The sequence below is a fragment of the Typopeltis vanoorti genome, chromosome 24 (genome assembly GCF_054136105.1).
Source record: "Typopeltis vanoorti isolate ZY-2024b chromosome 24, IOZ_Tvanoo_1.0, whole genome shotgun sequence".
In the NCBI taxonomy this organism is placed as follows: Eukaryota; Metazoa; Arthropoda; class Arachnida; order Uropygi; family Thelyphonidae; genus Typopeltis; species Typopeltis vanoorti.
The window spans coordinates 7,631,132-7,653,286 of NC_143572.1; the positions used below are offsets into that span (position 1 = coordinate 7,631,132).

Sequence of the window (22,155 nt, forward strand, 5' to 3'; positions counted from 1 at the left end):
TTTGTTATAATTGTTCTATTTTATTATTAGTTATTGTTGTTAATCTCTTATTGTGCCTAATTTATAGATTAAACTTTATCATAGGTATGTATAAGAAAAAACGTGTGTGTGTGTGTGTGTGTATATATATATATATATTTATGTTTTCAAGATATGAAGTAATTTTATATAAACTTGGTTTTTAATCATATTTCCCAAGTAAGCCAACAGACAAGAAAGTCAAGTTTGCACCTGCACGTAGTGCAAGTCGAGGCAACTCGTAAAGGTGGGTAAAGCTCTGATCACTTTCCTTAGTATATTACCCTTAATGTAAAGCACTTCCCCTTGCAGAGATGTATGATGCTAAACATTAAAGGCAATGGTCACTACCCATACCAGTTACGACCTTTATTGAGGTTTCGTCAGTGGTAGCCAGACCTGAAAATGCTAAGGTTGAAGTAATGCAGAGCTAATTATGAATTTTACCTAAACACCTTGTGGCAACTTGCTGATGTGGTGGAGAGTAAACTGAATAAATTTAATATTGAATAAGAGAAATGAGTCAAAATACTGAACCAGCTACATACCAATACAGTATTCTAACTAGGTTAAACTTATGGATCTCAGAGCTGGGTTGGTTAATTAAACTAGAGCCACAGACATGAAAACTGTAAGAACAAAAGTGAAAAATTAATTAGGGAAGTGAACCAAATTTAAAAATGAAAATATTAGGATGCAACTCAACATTATTAGCATTTATTGTTAGTATTATTTATTTATTGTTAGAATTTATTAAAGCCAAGGGCTCACTTTAGTGAGTATGGGAGTGGCCAACCCGAGGTACCCAATGCTGGACCATGCCTTACTTCATGTAATGCACATCTGTTATATTATTTGTTGACTGTTCCCTACTCTTCTATCTTTATTTTTGTTAGAGTATTTGAGGGCCAACAATGAATGTTTCCTATTTTACTATAATTTTTTTTCTGCTCATGCAGTGTGAGTCTGACTTTTCTCCCAAGTATTTGCCTTAACTAGTACGCTGAATAGGTTGAATAGCACACAAATACCTGGATAATGCACCTGACCCATTTGGTAGTGCAAACTGAGGCAACTCATAGTAAGGGCGGAGCAAGCTCCGATCACTATTCTTGGTATTTACCCATAATGTGAACTTAGCTCCTAGGAGCTGTATTACTGTTCTACATTATGAACTAGGTCTACCTACTGATGAGACCCCAATAAAGGTTGAAACTGGTCTGGGTAGTGACCGTCTCTCATAATGTAGAACAGTAATACAGCTCCTAGGAGCTAAGTTCACATTATGGGTAAATACCAAGAATAGTGATCAGAGCTTGCTCTACCCTTACTATGAGTTGCCTCAGTTTGCACTACCAAATGGGTCAGGTGCACTATCCAGGTATTTGCTTACACTTGGAATCGCCGAACTTTATACAGTTTCTATATTCGGCTAAGAAACAATATGGGATGCAATATCCTTTAACTTAAACAAACCTTTCTGTTTGCATGAAACTTATTCAAAATCCAGTGAGGATCCTACCATCAGGAATATCACTCATGCATGCAAGGACAGAACTGGAGATGGTCCTGCACAATGTGGAGTAGCTACTTTCATGAGCAGTCATACTCTTTTTCATCATGTTCAACTTAATACTGTACTGAAGCAGGAATGATTCGCCTCATCTGTGGGATGTCTAATCACAGTATGCTCAATATATTTACTGACAGATTCTGAATTAAATAATTGGAATTCGATAATCTCTTAATGCAACTACCTCATCCCATTCTCCTAATGAGAGATTTAATGGACATAATACTTTGTGTGTGGGGGGGGGGGTATCGCCAACACGAATAGATGAGGTCATATGATTGAGTGAATGCTTTACAACCATGACCTCTCTTGTATTAAAAATAGCATAAATACAATCTTCCATATGCTTACTTGCTCTTATTCTGCACTCGCTCTTACAATCTATTTTTCACATGGGAGGTTGATGAAAACATATAGGGAAGCAATCTTTTTCCTCTTATCAGTACTATGTCTTCACAGGAACCATGTCCTCCTACACAGATGCCCATGTGGAAAATGGAGCAAACTGACTGGAATCCATTTTCCCATCTTGCAAAATTTAATACTGAAGCAGTCAGCCATACACCTATCAATACACCTATTGATGACGCAGTGAAGTATGTCACAGATTATTATGTCCATGCAGCCACAGCAATTCTAAAAACATCATCCCTATTTCCACTTGATCCAAAGTCTTGGTGAAACCGAGTTTCGAGCAACCAAAAAAGATCAAGATAGTGAATGGGATATATTTTGTACATATCCTACTTAGGATATGTACAAAATAACAACAAACTTAATAAATATTTAAACATGCTTAGGCCAAAGCACATTATGTTAGGCATCAGAGTCCAAAACTATCCTGGGTTAAATTTACATCATTGATTTATCAAACGACCAGTGCAAAAACTGCCTGGGATACAACCCAGAACATGAAAGGTAGACACAGACTACTGTTTGTCTAGCTTGGAGCATAATGGATGTATTGTTGCTGATTCCAAAGATATTGCAGAGATTTTAGGAGAAAACTTTTCCAGGATCTCATTAACAGTTTCCTGTTCTCTTGATTTTTTAATTTTGAAAGAACAATAAGAGAAACAGCTACTGAACGTTTGTGCCTCATAATCCATCTCTCTCTGATCTACAATCCCCCTTAACTATTTTTTTTTGGTTGAAGTTCTTCAGCTATCATTAAGAATATCAAAAATATCCCTCCTCCTATCCCATTCTGTCTTCTCTGAAAATACAGTATCCCCTTGAAATTCTGCTATCAGAAATCTCAGAAATCTAATAGCAGAATTTCTTGGGAAAAACAAAGAGCTCCTGATTTTAAGAGGATGTTGGAAAATGGCCTCAAATAATTTAGCTTTTTTTTTATTTTAATATATTTACTGTTTGTGTGTTATTGAGACTGGATTTAAAATAAAAAAAAATGTAAATGATTTTTAAATTCCTGCAGTTTTCAATTTATTCAAAAAGTGAATAAATTGAACTTAGTGACAACATATTTTATATAATACTTTGTCACTAAGCTAAAATAAATTTAAAAAAAAAAAAAATTAAGGAAAATAAATACCTTCATATATATTCTAGCTAGAGAAAAATCTTTGAGATTTAAAAATAAAACATTTTTGAAAGTGTAGGACACTTAGGCATAATTAGCCATTCCATTGAAATAGACTGTATAAATTTTTATTATGACCGTTTTTGACTACTAGTATTAATAAATTAAAGACTTAATTCTGTATGTTAGTCAAGAGTAAATATTAGTTTAATATCCAATGTTTCACTGACTGATATCTGTCAGCATTTTCAAAGGAATACACTGTAAGCAATAGAAAGTAACAAAAACTAGGAAACTAACCAACAATTCTAAAAAAAAATATATAAAGTTATCATCGTACGCGATACAATGATATAACACGCATGTCGCAAGCGCAACGTTTTATTTGTTGAGATATTTAATGTAATTTTCATGAAAGTTTATTTCTTTTTGGTTAAATGATCTGATTAGAGTTTTCCATATATCTGGTAAGATTAGGCCTTGATTCTTATTTAAGTTACCTGTTGAATGGGCGACTGTAGCAGCTTCTTTAAATGTTCTGGAATGGTAGTTGTCTTCTATGTAGGCCATATGGCTCATATCCCATTCAATATTATGGTTGGTAGAGGCAAAGTGTGAAGAAAGGCCTGATATATCCTGTCTGTTATTGCTTACATAGCCTATGTGTTCTTTCTTTCTTGTATCAAAACTTCTAGATGTCTGTCCGATGTAATTAATACCGCAAGAACAAGGTATACTATAAACTCCAGAGTATTTGTAGAAAGGATGGCTATCTTTTGGTGATCTTATAAACTTTTGACTGGTCTCAATAGGTTTGAAAGTTACTCTGATATTATTTGGTTTTAGAAGAAGAGCTAATTTTCTGGATATGGCACTAACAAATGGAATTGTTATAGAGTTGATGTATTGGGTTTCATCTCGCTGTCTTTGCGGTATGTCACTAAAGAGAATCTTGTTGATGATTCTTGTAGGGTAGCCATTTAGGGATAGATCTTTGGATATTTTCATTAATTCTTCTTGTAGGTTGCCAGGGTCTGTGGTACACTGTATAGATCTTTTTTTGAGCATATGGATAATGCTGAGTTTCTGGGATATGTGGTGAGACAAGTCAAAATGAAGGAAGCATCCAGTGTTAGTAGGTTTTCTATATACTGACAGGTTGATGCTATTGTCAGTTTGTTTCTTAATAAGGATGTCTAGGAATGAAAGTTTATTATCTTTTTCTAGTTCCAATGTGATGGTGTTGTGGAAGCAATTAATTTTGTTTAGATAATCTATTAATTCTTCTTTTTTGTGATTCCAAATGATGAAGATGTTGTCAACATACCTAAACCATGTGGTTGGTTTTGGGGTAATTTGGGATAAAATTTGAGTTTCTAGATTTTCTAAGAATAGATTGGCACAAGAAGGAGGGAGAGAGGGCTACCCATGGCTAATCCAGTGAGTTGTTTGTAGTAGGTTTTTTGCCATGTAAAATAATTTGAAGTTAAGCAATGCTTGAACAACTTGGTGATGTTGGGTGGGAACAAGTTTTCTAAGATGTCGATGACTTCTGAAACTGGGTTATTTGTGAACAGAGATGTGACATCCAGGCTAGCTATAATATTCCATTTTGACTCGTCTCACCACATATCCCAGAAACTCAGCATTATCCATATGCTTAAAAAAAGAACTATACAGTGTACCACAGACCCTGGCAACCTACAAGAAGAATTAATGAAAATATCCAAAGATCCATCCCTAAATGGCTACCCTACAAAAATCATCAACATGATTCTCTTTAGTGACATACCACAAAGACAACAAGATGAAACCCAATACATCAACTCTATAACAATTCCATTTGTTAGTGCCATATGCAGAAAATTAACTCTTCTTCTAAAATCATATAATATCAGAGTAACTTTCAAACCTATTGAGACCAGTCAAAAGTTTATAAGATCACCGAAAGATAGCCATCCTTTCTACAAATACTCTGGAGTTTATAGCATACCTTGTTCTTGCGGTATTAATTACATCGGACAGACATCTAGAAGTTTTGATACAAGAAAGAAAGAACACATAGGCTATGTAAGGAATAACAGACAGGATATATCAGGCCTTTCTTCACACTTTGCCTCTACCAACCATAATATTGAATGGGATATGAGCCAAATGGCCTACATAGAAGACAACTACCATTCCAGAACATTTAAAGATGCTGCTACAGTCACCCATTCAACAGGTAACTTAAATAAGAATCAAGGCCTAATCTTACTAGATATATGGAAAACTCTAATCAGATCATTTAACCAAAAAGAAATAAACTTTCATGAAAATTACATTAAATATCTCGACAAATAAAACGTTGCGCTTGCGACACGCGTGTTATATCATTGTATCACGCACAGTGATAACTTTATATAATTTTTTAGAATTGTTGGTTAGTTTCCTAGTTTTTGTTACTTTCTATTGCTTACTGGTGTATTCCTTTGAAAATGCTGACAGATATCAGTCAGTGAAATGTAGGATATTAAACTAATATTTACTTGACTTACATACAGAATTAACTCTTTAATTTATTAAGACTATATAAATGTTTCATTTTATAAATTGATGCTTTTTTTTTTGTGAATGTGCTTCTTTTCTTTTTAAATAAATATATTACTTGAATAAGCTGATTATTTTTTTCTCTCTGTCTTTTTTTTTTCCCCTTCCAAGTCATAGCCACCATCGCACTAGCATTCTTACTGTTGCCCATGTGTCAGTATATTATAAGGCCATGTTCAGATGGAAATAAGTATGTACTTGAAAATAGAATTTCTTAATTTTTTTTTTGTTCATTTTTAAATGGTGTTATTGCCAAAACAAAGTTACAATGTGTGTGTGTGCATATATATATATTTATTTATTTATTTGATGCAACAGATTTACTTAGCTATATGAAGAAATTCAAGTACTATAAGCCAAGGGATAACAAAATAAAAAACTATTTATTTTTTGAATGCTCAACTAGTTTTGTCTTCTCGAAGACTTCATCAGGTGTATAACAGAGTAATACAAAAAATATGAATTACAACAGCTATAAATTAAATTGCAAACATATTGCTGACATTTGAAGGTGTTCTGGATTCCATAGTATTGTTGGGCATATCAATGCAGGCATGATCTTGTGTATGCTTAAAGAGTGATAATCAGGGAGGCTATAGCGATGGACTAGATTGAAGATAATTTTTGTTTGATTCCACTGTTCTACTCTCAAGCTCATCATAACATCTAAAAATGTTTTCTGATTTGTTCCAGATTGTTGAATGATTGTTAGAATCCTCATCATTAGGGTTAGCTGAACTAAGAATGTGATTAGATAGTGTGCTGGTTCTGCCATATGTGTTGTCTCTCACATGCTCCTCCATATGCAACTCAGTCGATTTCTTCGTCTAACCAAAATAGGGCATTTTACAAATTTTCACACCTCTTTAAAAATCTGCACTCCTTTTACTACACAGTTCCTTACTTTGTACACCTAAACTGAAACATGGCAGCCTGAAGTATCCCAGAGTTTACCACCTTTTGTTGTAACTATAGTGTGTCCTATTTTGGTCAGACGGAGAAATTCATTGAGTTGCATATGTAAGAGCACGTGAGAGACATCATGTATGGCAGAACTACGCAGCACACTGTCGGTTCACATTCTTAATTCTGTTAACCTTAAAGATGAAGATTCTATCACTCATCCAGTGATTTGAAACAAATCAGAAGACATTTTAAGATGTTATGATAAGTTTGAGTGAAGAATAGTGGAATCGACAGAAATTGTCTTCTCTGAGCATTACTCTTCAGCTTTCAAACTACGGCATACACAAGATTATTATATACTTGTGAATGTGCCATAGAATGCCTTCAAATATTAGCAGTATGTTTGCAACTTAATTTATAGCTGTTGTTCTCCTGGGGAGGGCAAATTAGTCTTCTCAGTGCCAGTCCCAAGCCAGGATAAATGGGGAGGGTTGGCGTCAGGAAGAGCATCCGGCCGTAAAAAAAAAACCATGCCAAAACCCAGGATGAAATGTTAGATAACAGAGAAAGGATCACGGCTAGGGCGTCCCCAGTAAGCGATGCACAGTTCTGTCACCCGAGGACTGTGAGAAGTGGGCTAGGGCTACTGAACCAAGGACGGGTTTAGCTAAAGAAGCGAGTCCAACAGAAAGAGAGTGTGTGTAAAGTAAGAATCGGGTCGCTGAATGTGGGTACGATGAATTGGAAGAGTAGGGAGATAGTGGACATGATGAGAAGAAGGAAGCTGAAGATCTTGTGCGTGCAGGAGACAAGGTGGAAAGGCAATAAAGCAAAGGAGCTGGCGGAGGGATATAAACTGTTTTATAGCGGTGTGGATGAGAAGGGAAGAAACGGAGTTGGAATTATCATCGATAAGGAGCTGAAGAGTGGAGTCTACGAGGTGTGCTGGAAGAATGATCAGATTATGAGCATTAAGCTTGAGATGGGAGGAAGTGTGGCTACTATAGTGTGTGGCTACGCCCCGCAAGTAGGTTGTGGTGATGAGGAGAAAGAGACATTCTGGAGAGAACTTGACCAAGTAGTAATGGGAATCCCTGATGGTGAGAGAGTGATCGTCGGAGGAGATCTGAACGGGCATGTAGGAAGGTGAAGAAAGGGTACATGGAGGTTGGAGTAGTGGTGAAAGAAATGAAGAAGGTAAAAAAATCATAGAATATGCTGTGGCCTTCGATCTGGCTATAGCTAACACATGGTTCAAGAAGAGAGTTGGGCATCTGATAACCTATAAGAGCGGGGATAGAATGAGTCAGATTGACTATATTATGTGCCTTAGGAAACATCTGACGGAGGTGAAAAAACTGTAAAGTGATTAATGGAGAAAGCGTAGCAGCACAGCACAGGTTGGTTGTGGTAGACTGTGATATAAAAGGGAAAAGAAGAATAGACGGAAGTGGTGGGTACAGAGGAGAATAAAGTGGTGGAAATTGGAAGGGGAAGGACCAAGGAATAAGTTTAAAGAAGAGGTATTGAAAGAAATGAAGTTACCAGAGGATGTGGAAGAATGGTGGGACGTTAATAGTTGGAATATTATAAAAATTGGAGAAGAGGTGCTTGGTATAACATCAGGAAAGGTACCACCTGAGGATTAGGAGGCATGGTGGTGGAATGAGGAGGTGCAGTTGGAGATCAAGGAAAAGAAAGAGGCAAAGAAAAAATGGGACATGACTGGAACTAGAGCCGACAAGGAGGCATATAGATTAGCAAAGAAAAATGCAAAGAGAGCTGTGGCACGGGATGCTTCATGCTAAGCATAGTACAACTTTGTGAGAGTTGTATTGCAGTTTGTGGTGGACATATTCCATATTGAAAAGTCTCTCCTCATGGTTTTCTGCAAGCACTGTATATTAATTCCTTAGCTATGACCTTAGGAAATTTGTAACTTTTGCCAAAAATGTATTTCAATTTAATTTGTATGAAATTTATAACATATTTTTGAGTAATATAATTTATTAGTATACTGGCAATAAATTTATGTTCGCATTTGGCTGTAGTGTGTTGAGGCTTAAGTGCTGTGAGGATATTATGTTGGAGGTTTAATGGAATATTTACAGCATGGGAAAGGATTAAAACTAATTTTAATGATTCCAGTATTTTTTCTCAGTCACTCAGTCATCTTCAAGGATTACAAATAGCTTTTATATCAACACACTCAAATACAATACAATACTAAATGAAACACGTGAATGACTGAAGTCCTATCTAGGTGGTACGTCCTCTATGGGCTTTTGTAGGCGGCCTAGGATGTAAAGTGGGATCTCTGATAATTATTGTTTCCCAAATTTTGGGAAGTTTTTTATTTATTTAAATTCAATTGATTTCTAAGTGCCGCAGCAGATTCTGAAAACAGTCTTTCTTTTTTGAATTTATTATGGTGGAACATGGTCGTTTTTCTCCAGGAAATCCTGTGGATTGTATTCAAAACATTGTCTGTAAGGCCAGATTGACCATAATTGTGATTGCAGATGTATGATTTCTGTTCTTCTATCCAGATGGTTACTGATCTGCCTGTCTGTCTGAAGTAAGCTAGCTTGCAGGAACAGGGTACTCTATATACTCCAGGCACTGAGAGAGGAGGGAGCTGATCTTTGGTGGCACAGATAAGGGCAGTAAGTTTACGTATTGCATCCTTCTGGAGAGATGGCTGGGGAATCGAAGAGGAACTGGTTATTTTTTTTAATTCTGTAGTCGCTGTAACCATTGGAAAGGAAGATGTTGTGTATGTGGTTGAAAGGAAGGTTCCACTGAAACAAAGCTTGTGGGCTCTGTTGGTTAGAGTTTTAATAATGCCATATTGTTGAGAGGGGTTGTGGTGGGAGAGTTTGTGAATGCATCTGCATGGGATGAGTAGGTTTTCTATATACATTGAAGGAAAAGTTACCACTAGGAAGGTGTGTTACTAAGCTGTCTAGGAAGGGTAAACTATTGTTATTTTCCTTTTTCCATCATAAAGTGGATTCTTGTATGTAGGCTTGAGGTGACTGAGGAAGGAGACTAATGTGTCTGGGCCATGATGCCAAATAGAGAACACATCATCGACATATCTTAACCAGATAGAAGGTTTGAGTGGGGGCTGAGTTCATGGCTCAATTTTCAAAATTTTCCATGTAAAAATTGGCAAGAGGAAGTGAGAGAGGAGGCCCCATAGCTATTCCCTCTATTTATTTGTAGATTTTGGTCTTCCAAGAAAAACAATCAGAATTGATGTCAAAGAATGCTAAGATATCATAAGGAAAAAAGTTTTTTTAAGAGTGTTAAGGTGTCATTTAAGGGAATATTGGTAAACAATGAGGTGATGTGAAAGCTTACCAATATATCTATATTATTTCAAGTTTGATTTTCAATTATGGTTTTAAAATGGGTAGAGTTTTTTTACATAGGCTGTGGTAAGACCAGTGGGGGGGGATCAAAGAGTTAGCCAGCTGCTTAAACAATTTACAGCAGGGTACATCAGTGGCATCTGCTGTAGGTCTTACAGGGAGAATTAGGTTTGTCGATTTTTGGTAAACTGTATATTCTGGGGGGGGGTCAAGAACTGAAAGGTTTGAGTTTTTTTGTAATGTGGCTGCCATGAAGATACTTTTTTTGCATAGGTTTTTTAATTTTTTTTTTTTTTTTAACCTGCGTTTTTGTGGGATGTAGGTAGTATGATATCGGAGAATAATCTCCATTTTTCGATTATATTCTGTGGAATTAAGGACGATTGTGGCATTACTCTTATCTGCTCTGGACCATTCTCTCAGACATCTCAGAAACTTCCATACAGAAAGAATTCCAAAAAAATAAAAAAAAAAAAAGCATCAAAAAATATAATAACGTGTGTAAATTGAAACCACTATCACAAGTTCAACTGCTCCAGACAGTAGTCAATCTATCATCAAAAAAGCTCAACAGAGATGCCTGTCAGTGCCCTAAGCCTCGGCCATACAATCACTTGGTGTGGTTACACTATGCTGATGAGGTGTTTGCCATAGAGTCCCATGGGCAAGACAGTTTGGATTTCTTTTTTTACTTATCCAAACAACCAGATACTTCAAAATTCACTTCATAGTAGAAAAAGAATCTAATCACGTTTGCCTTCTCTCGACACATTAGTAACCTGCCTTTCAGATGGTTCACTATCTTATTCCATTTATAGAGAGCCAACAGACAGAGGAAGATATCTATATAAGCAATCACATCATTAATCCAGCCCAACAGTATGGTATTCTAAAGACACTTACACATAGAGGTAGGATGCAGCTCTTTCCACAGAACTTAAATGTGGCAAACGACTTAGCTAAACTGTTGAGCAATTGTATAAGGAGGACTGTCTATGCTACCAACAGTAAGTCATGGGTAATATTAGATATGTTGATTTTAGGTACCCCGTGAACAAGTTTTATTTTGTTGATGATTTCTTTGGGACAGGAAATCCTAGTGATGTTCAATAAATTATAAACTTGTTTCTTTTAAGATATAGTGGAGTCTTGATCAATAATTTGGTAATTTGAACTGCCACTTTGGCAACTGTGTGGTCATAAATTTATCATCACAAATGCTTACAGAAAAATTATGATCATTCTTAGCCGAGGTCATAACTTCGCTTTTACTCCTTAATGAGATCCAAAACTAGAATTATGATGAATATAGATTTGGGTATATGCGGTCTTCCACCTTCATTAGCTTGTACTTTCCTGGTCAATGGCTACACTCCCAAAATAGATAAAATACTACATGGCCATCCTACCTCCCTCTCCTCAAACGCATAAGAACAAGACACCACTATTCCTATTCTCTATATCTGAAAAGATAGCCAAAGTACTAAAAAAAAATTACCTCCACAGAAAATTCAAACCACATATTAAATCAGTAACTCTGATTCACTCTCCTAAGAATAACGTCCATCTCCTATCATATCCTGGAGTGTATGAAGTTCCCTGTTATTGTGACTTGGCCTACTATGGACAGACAGGGAGATCTGTTAACATCTGCCTTAAATGCATAAATACATTTGCTACCATTATTATGGCAAGTCTGAAATTGCAGACCACATTTCGGATGCTTCTTTACATAAGATTAAATGTAAGACAACCAGTTAGCTATATAAAAGTCATTACAGGTCAAAAAGATTATTTTCAGAGTCAGCAATGGTTGTGAAGTATTCTCCTAACTGAACAAGTATGGTTAAAGAACTTGGTAGAGCAACATCTTCTGTGCCTAGTGATGTTCCCTTGGCATGCAGGAAACATGTTGCATACATGTTTCCTCCATGCCAAGAGAATCTCTGCCGAACTTCACTTGAAGTCTAGGATTATCTTGATCATGATTTCTGAAAGATGGATTGTTGAGGTGTACCATGACATCTTGCAGAACTTGATAGCAAAATATCTTCTGTGATATGCCCAATGATGTTCACTTGGCATGGAGGAAACAGATTGCACACATTTTTGTCCATGTCAAGGGCATCTCTACCATGTTTCACTTATGATGCGTAAGAGTATCTTGAGCATATGTTTCCTGAAAGATGGTTTATTAAGGTGGACCAATTACATTTCCTCTTGTTATCTGACTTAAATCTTTTTTTTTTTTTTTCATGGGGGCCTTTGGAAATCATTAATGTACTCTTTCGGTGGAAAATGCGACTTAAGTTATATGGTACATTTCTTTAATATACAAGGGAAAGTCAGTAAGTAATTTACCAAGAAAAGAATGACGTGAGCATGTTTTTAGGTTAATAGTTTAGAATGTGACCAAAGCAGTGTGGGAACATAAAGGGTGAGCAAATTCACTTAGTTTAATGGATTCTTTGGATTTTTTATCTTAGTTATTTTATTTTTTTATTATTTTTTATTTTTTCATAAGAGGATTAAATTATTTGGATCACTTAATAAATTTTTGGAGGAAATGGATCGAATGTAAGAAAAAAGCAAAAGCCAGAATGTTGGTGAAATAAAATAATGCATTGAAGATTCATAAGCTGCCATCAGACACCAGCCAGAAACTTTTGAATGTGTGAGGCTCTCAATGGTGAGATGTTCTAATTGCTGCATGGCTAGCATCAGAAGTTTATGAACACTGTAGGGGCCATTCATCCTACAGTGTTCATTTAGCCAGTTGCTAAAGGGTTTATACTTTATTGACATTTTGTGTCTTGTCTGTAATGTACATTGTTGGTATTTGTGGTGCTCACTATCTGGGCTACGAGTTATGGAGACAAAATGTTTCTATGCAGCTGGACCCCAGAGCCAGGAAGAAGAGAGAAAAAAAAAAGTTGGTTAGTCAGAAATTTCTGGAGGTTACATTGTCCCACTACACAAGTGAATGTAGAGTTCTTGTTTTCAGCTTTAAAACTCATTTATCACATTTCAGAGCATCAACGAATGATGACTTGATTGAGTCAGTCTGTTCTTAAGAAGAAACTGCTATACATAATTAAAAATTCGAGAATTCAGTTTTTAAGGGAATTAGTTAATTTGCATGTTTTTATATGACAAATACAAGTCAGTGTGTCTTTCTATAATGCAATCAGTTGTTTTCCCTTCGTAATTCATTCATTTTTTGTTCCTTTTGCTCATTAAACTGAAGGTCAAATTAACTGTGTATTTTTAGCCTATAATGTAAACACCCTACTTGGAAAGAAGTCAACAGACACCATGGTGTGAGGAACAAACAGCCTTGCCACACACCTTAATCAGATGCAGAATCTCCTGTTGCTGCAATGGCTGCAGCAATTCTACAGGGCATGCCTTCCACAAATGTATAATATTGATCAATGGGAATTTTGGACCATTCTTCTTGTAGGCATGTAATGAGGTCCTGGGCTGTAGTGGGGCAGATGTCCCTTGATCTTATGATGCTGCAGTTAATTCCACAGATATTCAATAGTGTTGAGATCAGGAAGTTCATGTCCACAAACCATGCAGTTACAGCAGAAGCCTTTTGCCACAGTGCATTGTATGTCTTTAGTAGCAGATTGTATTGTATTCAGGAAACAGCAGTTGCAATATCAAAAGCACCACCTCTGTTTCCTCTCTTTCTGAAACTATGATGGAACCCTGAGTGCTGGGGGGGGACAAAGAATGGGGCATTTTTCCAGATTTTTTACCACCACCACATCGAATCTCAGTCTTTCAATGGGCTCAGGTAGTAAATCATGTTTTCATGGACATTACAGAAGGAATAACCATCTACAGCGACTCAAAATCTGTACTTGATGTATTAAAAATGGAAAAACAAAACTCACAAAGGAAATTCTTGAACAACTAACAGCTTTAAATTTGAAAAATAAGAACTGTACACTGCAATGGATACCAGCCCATGTAAATATTGAAGGCAGTGAGAGAGCAGACAGACTAGTCAAAGAAGCAAGAGATACCTCAAAATTACACCCACTATCACCAACTGATACTAACTCTGTTGCAGAAACTTAACTTACACATAACTTTCATTAATAAGTGAAATTAATGAAAATAGAGAAATAACCACAATCATCACCAGACTAAGGAGGGAACATTTTAAAGTCATGAAAATTCAGCTGGGCGTTATTAGAAGCTATGAAATGTGCAAGAACTATCCAGGAGTCAAACACTTGCCTATATCTATTCTTGTCCAGCAATTGCTGCTGCTCTTCAGAAAATTGACAATAACCTATAGAAAGCTCTACTCCATCAAAGTTCATCAGATTGACAAAGCAGTTCTACAGGCCCACAGTCATATCTAGAAGCTCTTCAACAGACTCAACAACAACAACAACAACATCAGAGTCGAAATCAATTTTAGATCCAGTGTATGTCATCTATGAATCATGTAGTATTATGTCTTTGCTCTGTATGTTGGTTACTTCACAGATTTCTCTCATTCATGCAACATGAGATTAATTGAAAGGCAGCTTCTTCAATAAGCAGTGCAAATGCAAATAGTTTTTTCATAACTACAAAATGACGCGTGAAGTCGTGTATATGAAACATTGCATAAATATCTCCGGTGTTAACAAATATGGTATTAAAAAGGATTTTTGACAATTTTGAAATAGTAAGTTCCTACTATGTACAATGTTTTGAGAATGTTGCAGCTATCTTGCAAGATAGTTGCCATTGCTTCTTTGGCAGAAAAATTAAAATAGAATGTACTGTGGTCCCACAATAGGTTCTATTAAGGATGATGAGTAATTTTTTGAGGCATTAGAGAAGGCAGCAGACACAGTGCAAAAAAGAAAAGTTGTTGGCCTTGTTGGAGATCTAAGTAGTAAAGTAGGAAGTTAAGTAGTCCACATTAAGGCAACTCGCGTATTCCCGTAAACTCTCTGGTCAACTTACGTTACAAAACTTTCATAGTTTCTACATTCGCCTTTGAAATAATACTCGATATAATATCCACTTTACTTCTATAATTTTGCATTGTCAAACTGAAGCCCTTTTGGCTCTTTATTTTTAGTAAATACAAGTATCCCTTGCTTAATGCAAGATTTGATTAACACAGCAAAATTAATTGCAACAATCACTTTATATACATGGAAAGAATTTTAATTCTGGCACCTTTAAATTTACCATGCAAAAACATGCAAGCCTTGGGGAGTGTTTCCTGGCCGAGAGAAAGAAAGTCATGAGCATCATGAAGTCATTCCTCTCATTAAGCATTAAGAGTGGGTATATCACAAGCTCCAAGAATTCTGCTGTATTTACAAATTACGTTCTTCATAAATTTTACAGCCCATTAATCATGTCGAAGAATAAGAGCAATCCCAAAACCTGACCAAATTTTCAATGTAGATGAAACTGGCCTCTATTGGAAAAAAATGCCATCTAGAACTTTTATATCAAAAAAAAAAAAAGAAACAGTGCAACCTGGCTTATAAAGTATCAAAAGATCGCATAACTGTTATGCTTGGAAGAAATGCTAATGGAGATTTTAAATTGAAGCTGCTTCTTGTCTATTAAACTCAGAACCTAAGGGCTTTAAAAGGATGTAACAAGAACTCTTTACCTGTAATTTGGTGGGCAAATCAGAAGGCATTCGGTTACCCAAAGCCTATTTGAAGATTTATTTAAGTCTTATTTTTGTCTGGCAGTTGAAGCTTATTGCAAGAGAAATAACTTAGCTTTCAAAGCTGTTTTGCTTTTAGATAATGCAGTCATCCAAATTCTCATGATGATCTGTGTGAGAATGTGAAAGTTTCATTTTTTTTCACCAAATACGACATCATTGCTACAACCCACGGACATGAGCATCATTGCAACTTTCAAATCCAATTTTCTTAAAAAGACATTCTTAAAGGGAGTAGAAATGACAACGGTAGAAAATGCGATTACACTCCAAGAATTTTGGAAAAAATTTAACATTCAACACTCGATTGAAAACATTCATGATTCGTGGGACCAAGTGTCTTCTAGCTGTATGAGAGCTGTTTGGAAAAACCTTTTACCAGAATGCGCTATTGACGTAATGGGTTTCAAATCCTGTGAACAGCGTAGTTGAAGAAATCATTACGATTGGTGAAGCCCTTGGTTTTGATGGTGTTGATGCAGAAGATGTTAAAGAATTATTGGATTCATATGATTTCAGTGACAACAATCTTCTTGAAACTGAACAACAATGCACATATGAAGACAACAAACAAATGGAATGTGAAGAAGAGGTTCCAAAGGAGATAACAATCAAAGAACTGGATGGAATATTACACAGTTTAGAATCACTTAAGCAGCAAGTAATGGATATAGATTGAAGAATGCTTGTTTGCCGAGGTCTAGAGAGTCATTTTGCTTGTTATTGTAGAATTTATGCTGATAAGAAAAAAACTAAAACTGCTCAAATGACTCTTGATAACTTTTTTGATAAAAAATTAGTAACTGATGTAGGTACAAGCATTTATTAAACATTTACATTTTTTACATTCATTTTTTATCTTTCTTAAAAGAGTACTAGATAAAACGAATTATTAACACAGTACTCAATCATGGACTAATTGTAATTTTTACCGTTGATTATTATATTTGATTAACATGATTTTAATATACATGGTGTAACATCGAGGGAATAATTAATCACGTTAATCACGGGATACCTGTAATGATCTTTGTTTATGTTTTGTAGATCAGGTAAAAGTATTTGACTAGGCTGCTTAAAGAAAAACTGTTAAAAATGCTACAGTTATATGATGTAAATGAGACATTTTATCTGACAATACATGGTCTATATTTGAGTTCTACACCCACCCTCTGTCCAAAAAGAAACCCGTGGTGCCACCTGTTGTATCTTTTTGTTGTCGAAAGCAGCAACCTTCATTAGTGTTGTGTCAACTGTATATGACATTTGTTTCGTTAGAAGCCGAGTTTTAGTGCCAAGAGTGACGGTGTGTTTTGACAAATGGTTTGAAAATGAGTTTCAAACAGAGAGCTGTCATTGACTTTTGTGTTAAACTTGGTAACAGTTTTACCAAAACGCATATGGTGTAAATGCTTATCCTGTACTCAGGTTTATGAGTGGTTTAAGCGATTTCAAAGTGGTCACGAGACGCTTGAGGACGGTGAAAAGCCGGGCCGTCCAAAAATTAGATCGAGCGAAGTTAAAATCCAAAAAGTGTGTGATTTCATCAAAGAAAACCTGAAATCGTCCGTGAGATTGATTAAAGATGAATTGGGGATTCCAAAATTAACTGTGCAGAACATTTTGACCGAGAGTTTGGGCCTCCGTAAATTGAATTCACGATTTGTTCCCCACAAGTTGACCGACGACCAAAAAAATGTATTGAATTGAATACTGCAAGGACCTCATTAAAACCGCTTGTAAAGACTCAGACTTCCTTGAAATGATTGTTAATGGTGATGAAACTTAGTATGAGCCCGAAGCAAAGCACCAGAGTGCCAAGTGGTGACCACCAGATGAGGGCATTCAAGAAAAAAAAAAAAAAAAAAAATTGCTTTGAGAGATCAAAAGTAGAGACAATGCTGATTTATTTCTATGATTCCAAGGACATTATCCACAAAGAATTCCTTCTTAGTTAGTGGTTAAAATTGACATGTTTTCTTCACTGTTATTCCTCATCTACACTGCTTGGAAAGAAGTCAACAGACACCCCGATGGGTAAGATGTATTGTGCCTGCAGCCAGTATAAATTGGATCAATATAATGCTCCGAAGTTAGTGCAACTGCGTCCGTGTAAAATGGCTACAAGAAGGGAACTGACAGAGTTTGAAAGAAGTTTGATGCCTGTAACATGACTTATCTGTTCAGTAAATTGTTGACAAATCGGTCCATACCATGTCAACACTCAGTTATATATTGAGATAGAAGCACAGGGTGTCAACTGCAAGTGCTACAAGCAGTGGATGACCCACCACATTCACCAAACGTTGACTGCAGGGTGTTATGAAGGATAATATTTTAAAACCGTCATTTGTTGGCTGACACACTGAATGCAGAGTACTGGGCTTGACCAGAACATGAATCTGCACAAAAACATTCAGTACTGAGGCTCACAGCATAGATTTTCATGGTGGGGCCACAATATGTAAGCATCACATTACCCAAACCAACATGCAGTGTCATCAGTGCAAAGAATGTTTACAGTGTAATGTGGAAGTTGGAAAACTGTGTTAATGATTGATGATTAATGCTGCACGCTGTACCAAGCAGATGGATGGATGTGATGAACACCCACTGAACGTGTATTACCAGAATGTGTAACGGCAACTATGAAATTCAGAGGTGGTGTGATGCATGGTCCTGGTTTGACATCAGACCTCTGTTTGTGTTGCTGCAAAAATGAACTCTGACAGGTAACTGAACATTCTGGACAATGCAATGCTCCTTACTTTGTGGTATTTCTACGCTGACTATTGTCTCTTTCAGCAAGACAATGCACTGTGTTATAAGGCTTCTACTATAACTGTGTGGTTTGTGGACATGAACTTCACCATACTTCACTGGCCTCTACAGAGCCCTGATCTCAACCATATTAAACATCAGTGGAATGAACTGGAGCATCGTAAGATCAAGGGACATCCACTCCACTGCAGTCCAGGACCCTCATTACATGCCTATAGGAAGAATGGTCCAAAATTACCATTGATCACTATTGTACATTTGTGGAAAGCATGCCCCATAGGATTGCTACAGTTATCACAGTGAAAGGAGGTCTTACATCTTACTAAGTCATCTTATTAAGGTGTTCATCACGCTTGTTTGTCCCTCACTATGGTCCATTGACTTCTTTCCAAGCAATGTATATGGAATCCTGAATGTTGAATCTATTGAACAAGTAAAACATTTTCAGCTGTTTGGACACAGTTTTTAGTGAAAGTTACAAATAAAATATATAAATAGACAACAAAATTAATACAAATGGTATGGTTGGAGGGAAACTGGCTAAATTTATGTGAAACAAAAGAGAAATGAAAACATCTTGTATACTAGTAGTATACAAGTTATGGATCTTAGAGCTGGATTAAAATAAAACACTTGACCAAAGACTGGAGGCCATGGTTATGAAAGTTCTGAAAAAGATTTGGGGCATGAACAGATAGTATCAATGGCAGTGTCATATTAAAAATTAGGATATTAGGAAGTTGGCATTCAGGTATATGTTAGCAGATTTTGTTTTTTTTGGTAAAATGGTGGAAAGAAGACCCTAGAGGAAGACCAAGGTCTAGATAGATAGCTTGATACAGTAAAATGTGGATTTAGAAGACAAAAATAAGAGATATGATTTGATAATATCGAAGTCTTTACAGATAATAGATTAAATTGGAGAGAAATTTTTAAACGAAAGTTAGTACAGCACTCGTCCATTTATCTGAATGCTTTGGGAAGTTAATTTGCTGTTCTGGTAATTGATGGGTTAGATTAATTAAGCAGAATTACTTGGTGCTCTGCCATAACTTTTTTTGGACAAAAATGGGTGGTTAATTGAAGGATCGTTGTTTTGAACGTCAGATAAATGGCAGATTACTGTAGCGATCTAACTTTTTTAATGTAGTACTATTGTAATATTCTGTACATCCTCTGAGGGTGCATATCAAGAATTTGATGATGTTAATATTCTACTTTTTTTTTTTCTTTTTTTTTTTTTGTTGCAAGACCACAAGGCATATGGTACTCTCTTTCTGATATGGTTTGGAGGTGATTTTTCTTAATCATCGATGCAGAAGTTGAAGAACAATGATGCCCAATTATTAGGTGCAATAACAGCAGTGCTAATTGGAGATGGGTGTGTGTGTGTGCGAGAGAGAGAGAGAGAGATCTCCCCCCCCCCCCCCCACACACACCCATCTCCCCTGAGGCATGCAAAAATGCAACAAAAAGAAATGGTTAATCTCCCCTTCTTAGAGAGAGAGAAAGAAGGTGAGCAGATGTGTGTGATGGCCTTTGCAAGGGTTTAGAAGGCACAGCTGCCATTTGGACAAGAGGCAAGTTTTCTGATGTTGGACCCTTTCCAAGTCAGATTTAGATTTGCTGATGTTTATTTTGCATTTGATACATTCCTCAGTGTCAGCTGATATGAAGCTTGCGTTCTTGTTGCAAGCCACCAATTGCATGCTGAATTTTTTTTTCATCTGCCATGGCACACCTGTTTTTACATTATGGCTTGGAAAGCAGGCAGGTTCAAATTTTATATGGAGTGTAGGAGTGAAGTCCTCCTTGTCAGTGAGAATAATTTCTATAGCTTACATCCTGAGCACATGTTTAGCTCAGAGGAGGATAAAAATAGTTTGACTTGTAAAGGATTCTTGCTTGACACCCTCCAAAGATGTCAAGTGAGAATTACTTGGTGCTCTGCAAAAGGACATGGGCTTAAGAATTGAGAAGTTTTTTTGTGTGGACTGAGTTGAGAGGGCAGGTGACTTGTATGTGGGTAATCCTGGAAGGAAAACTGGTTAATCTCCCCTTCTTAGACATACTGGTTACACAGGTACCAATTGGTTTATTATCCTTTTAATAGGAAACACATACAGAGTCTATATATATATAGAAAGTTTGGTTTTTTTTACTCCATTTCCCAAGGTAAGCAAACAGACAAATAAGTCAAGTTTGCGCCTGCATGTAATGCAATTCTAACTGACCCGTAAAATAGTACACGTCCAGGCAACTCGTAAAGTTAGAATAAGTTAGAATAAAGTGAGAATAAGCTCTGATCACTATTCTTAATATTCACCCTTAATTTTCTTAACTTTTTACATCTCTCTCTCTCATCCTTAGATTTTTATTTAATAAGGTCAAAGCACCTTTTGGTAACTTGTTTTGGTAAAATACTTATAAGCTCTGTATTACTTAACCTTGGTATTTCTAAGCCTGGCTCCCTCTGATGAGACCTCAATAAAGATCGAAACCGGTCTGGGTAGTGGCCCCTTTGCCTTTAATGCATAGCATCATACATCTCCTCATGGAGATGGGCTTTGCATTAAGGGTAAATATTAAGAATAGTGATCAGAGCTTATTCTAACTTTACCACGAGTTGCCTGGACTTGTACTACTTTACGGGTCAGTTAGACTTGCATTACATGCAGGTGCAAACTTGACTTATTTGTCTGTTTGCTTACTTGGGAAATGAAGTTAAAAACCAGGTTTAAAATAACTTGGTATCTTTAACATATATATATATATATTCAGTAGAACTCGGTTATAACGATCACGGTCACAGCGAATTCACTTTTATAACGAATAATTGTGAAGGTATATTTGAATTACGTTTGAATTAATGCACATATTTATTACGAATTCGTTTCACGTGAATAACGAACGAATAATACACGTTAGTCGTTCCTTTACTGACATTTCATACCTATGGTTGTGGAAAAATGTCGGGAGTCAAACGGAAAATTTTATCGGTTTCTGAAAAAGTAGAAATTATACGGGAGGTAGTGGCCAATCAAATCTGACAGTAGCAAAGAAGTATGGTTTGTCCCCATCTACAATATCAACAATTTGGAAGAATCGCGAGTTGACTCTGAAAGCTTTTGAAAACAATTTATCAAAGTGTAAAAAACTTAAAAAGTGTATTAAAAGATAAAAGTGACGTTGACGAGGAACTTCTTTCGTGGTTTAAAGTGCAAAGAACCGCTGGCTTACCTATTAGTGGACCAATTTTGAAAGGTCAAGCCGAAAAATTTGCTGTTCAACTTGGTTATAGCGATTTTAAATGCAACAATGGGTGGATTGATCGCTTTAAGAACAGAAACAATATTGTCTACGCAAAAGTAAGTGGCGAGGCGTTGTCCATTGACAAAAATGTTGTTTCTGACTGGATCAAGAATGTATGGCCAGACATCAAACGAAGGTATGGATACAACAACATTTATAATGCAGACGAAGCAGGGTTTTTTTATATTTTAATGCCCTATAAAACTTTTCAATTTAAAAACGAAAAGTGCATTGGCGAAAAACTTATCAAAAATAGACTCACAGTTTTAGTTTGTGCGAATATGACTGGTAGCGATAAAAGAAAGCTTCTTGTAATTGAAAAATCAGCAAAGCCTAGATGCTTTAAAAACAT

General features: G+C 36.2%; 1 protein-coding gene across 2 annotated transcripts in view; it reads left to right on the forward strand.

Annotated features, from left to right (window-relative positions):
• Positions 1-22,155, forward strand: part of SppL (signal peptide peptidase-like protein) — a 391,868-nt gene that overhangs the window by 213,808 nt on the left and 155,905 nt on the right. For both annotated transcript variants that reach the window (XM_090413421.1, XM_090413422.1), the window contains one exon: positions 5,835-5,913. In XM_090413421.1, coding sequence (XP_090269547.1) covers positions 5,835-5,913 — 79 coding nt within the window. The remainder of the gene's footprint in view (positions 1-5,834; positions 5,914-22,155) is intronic.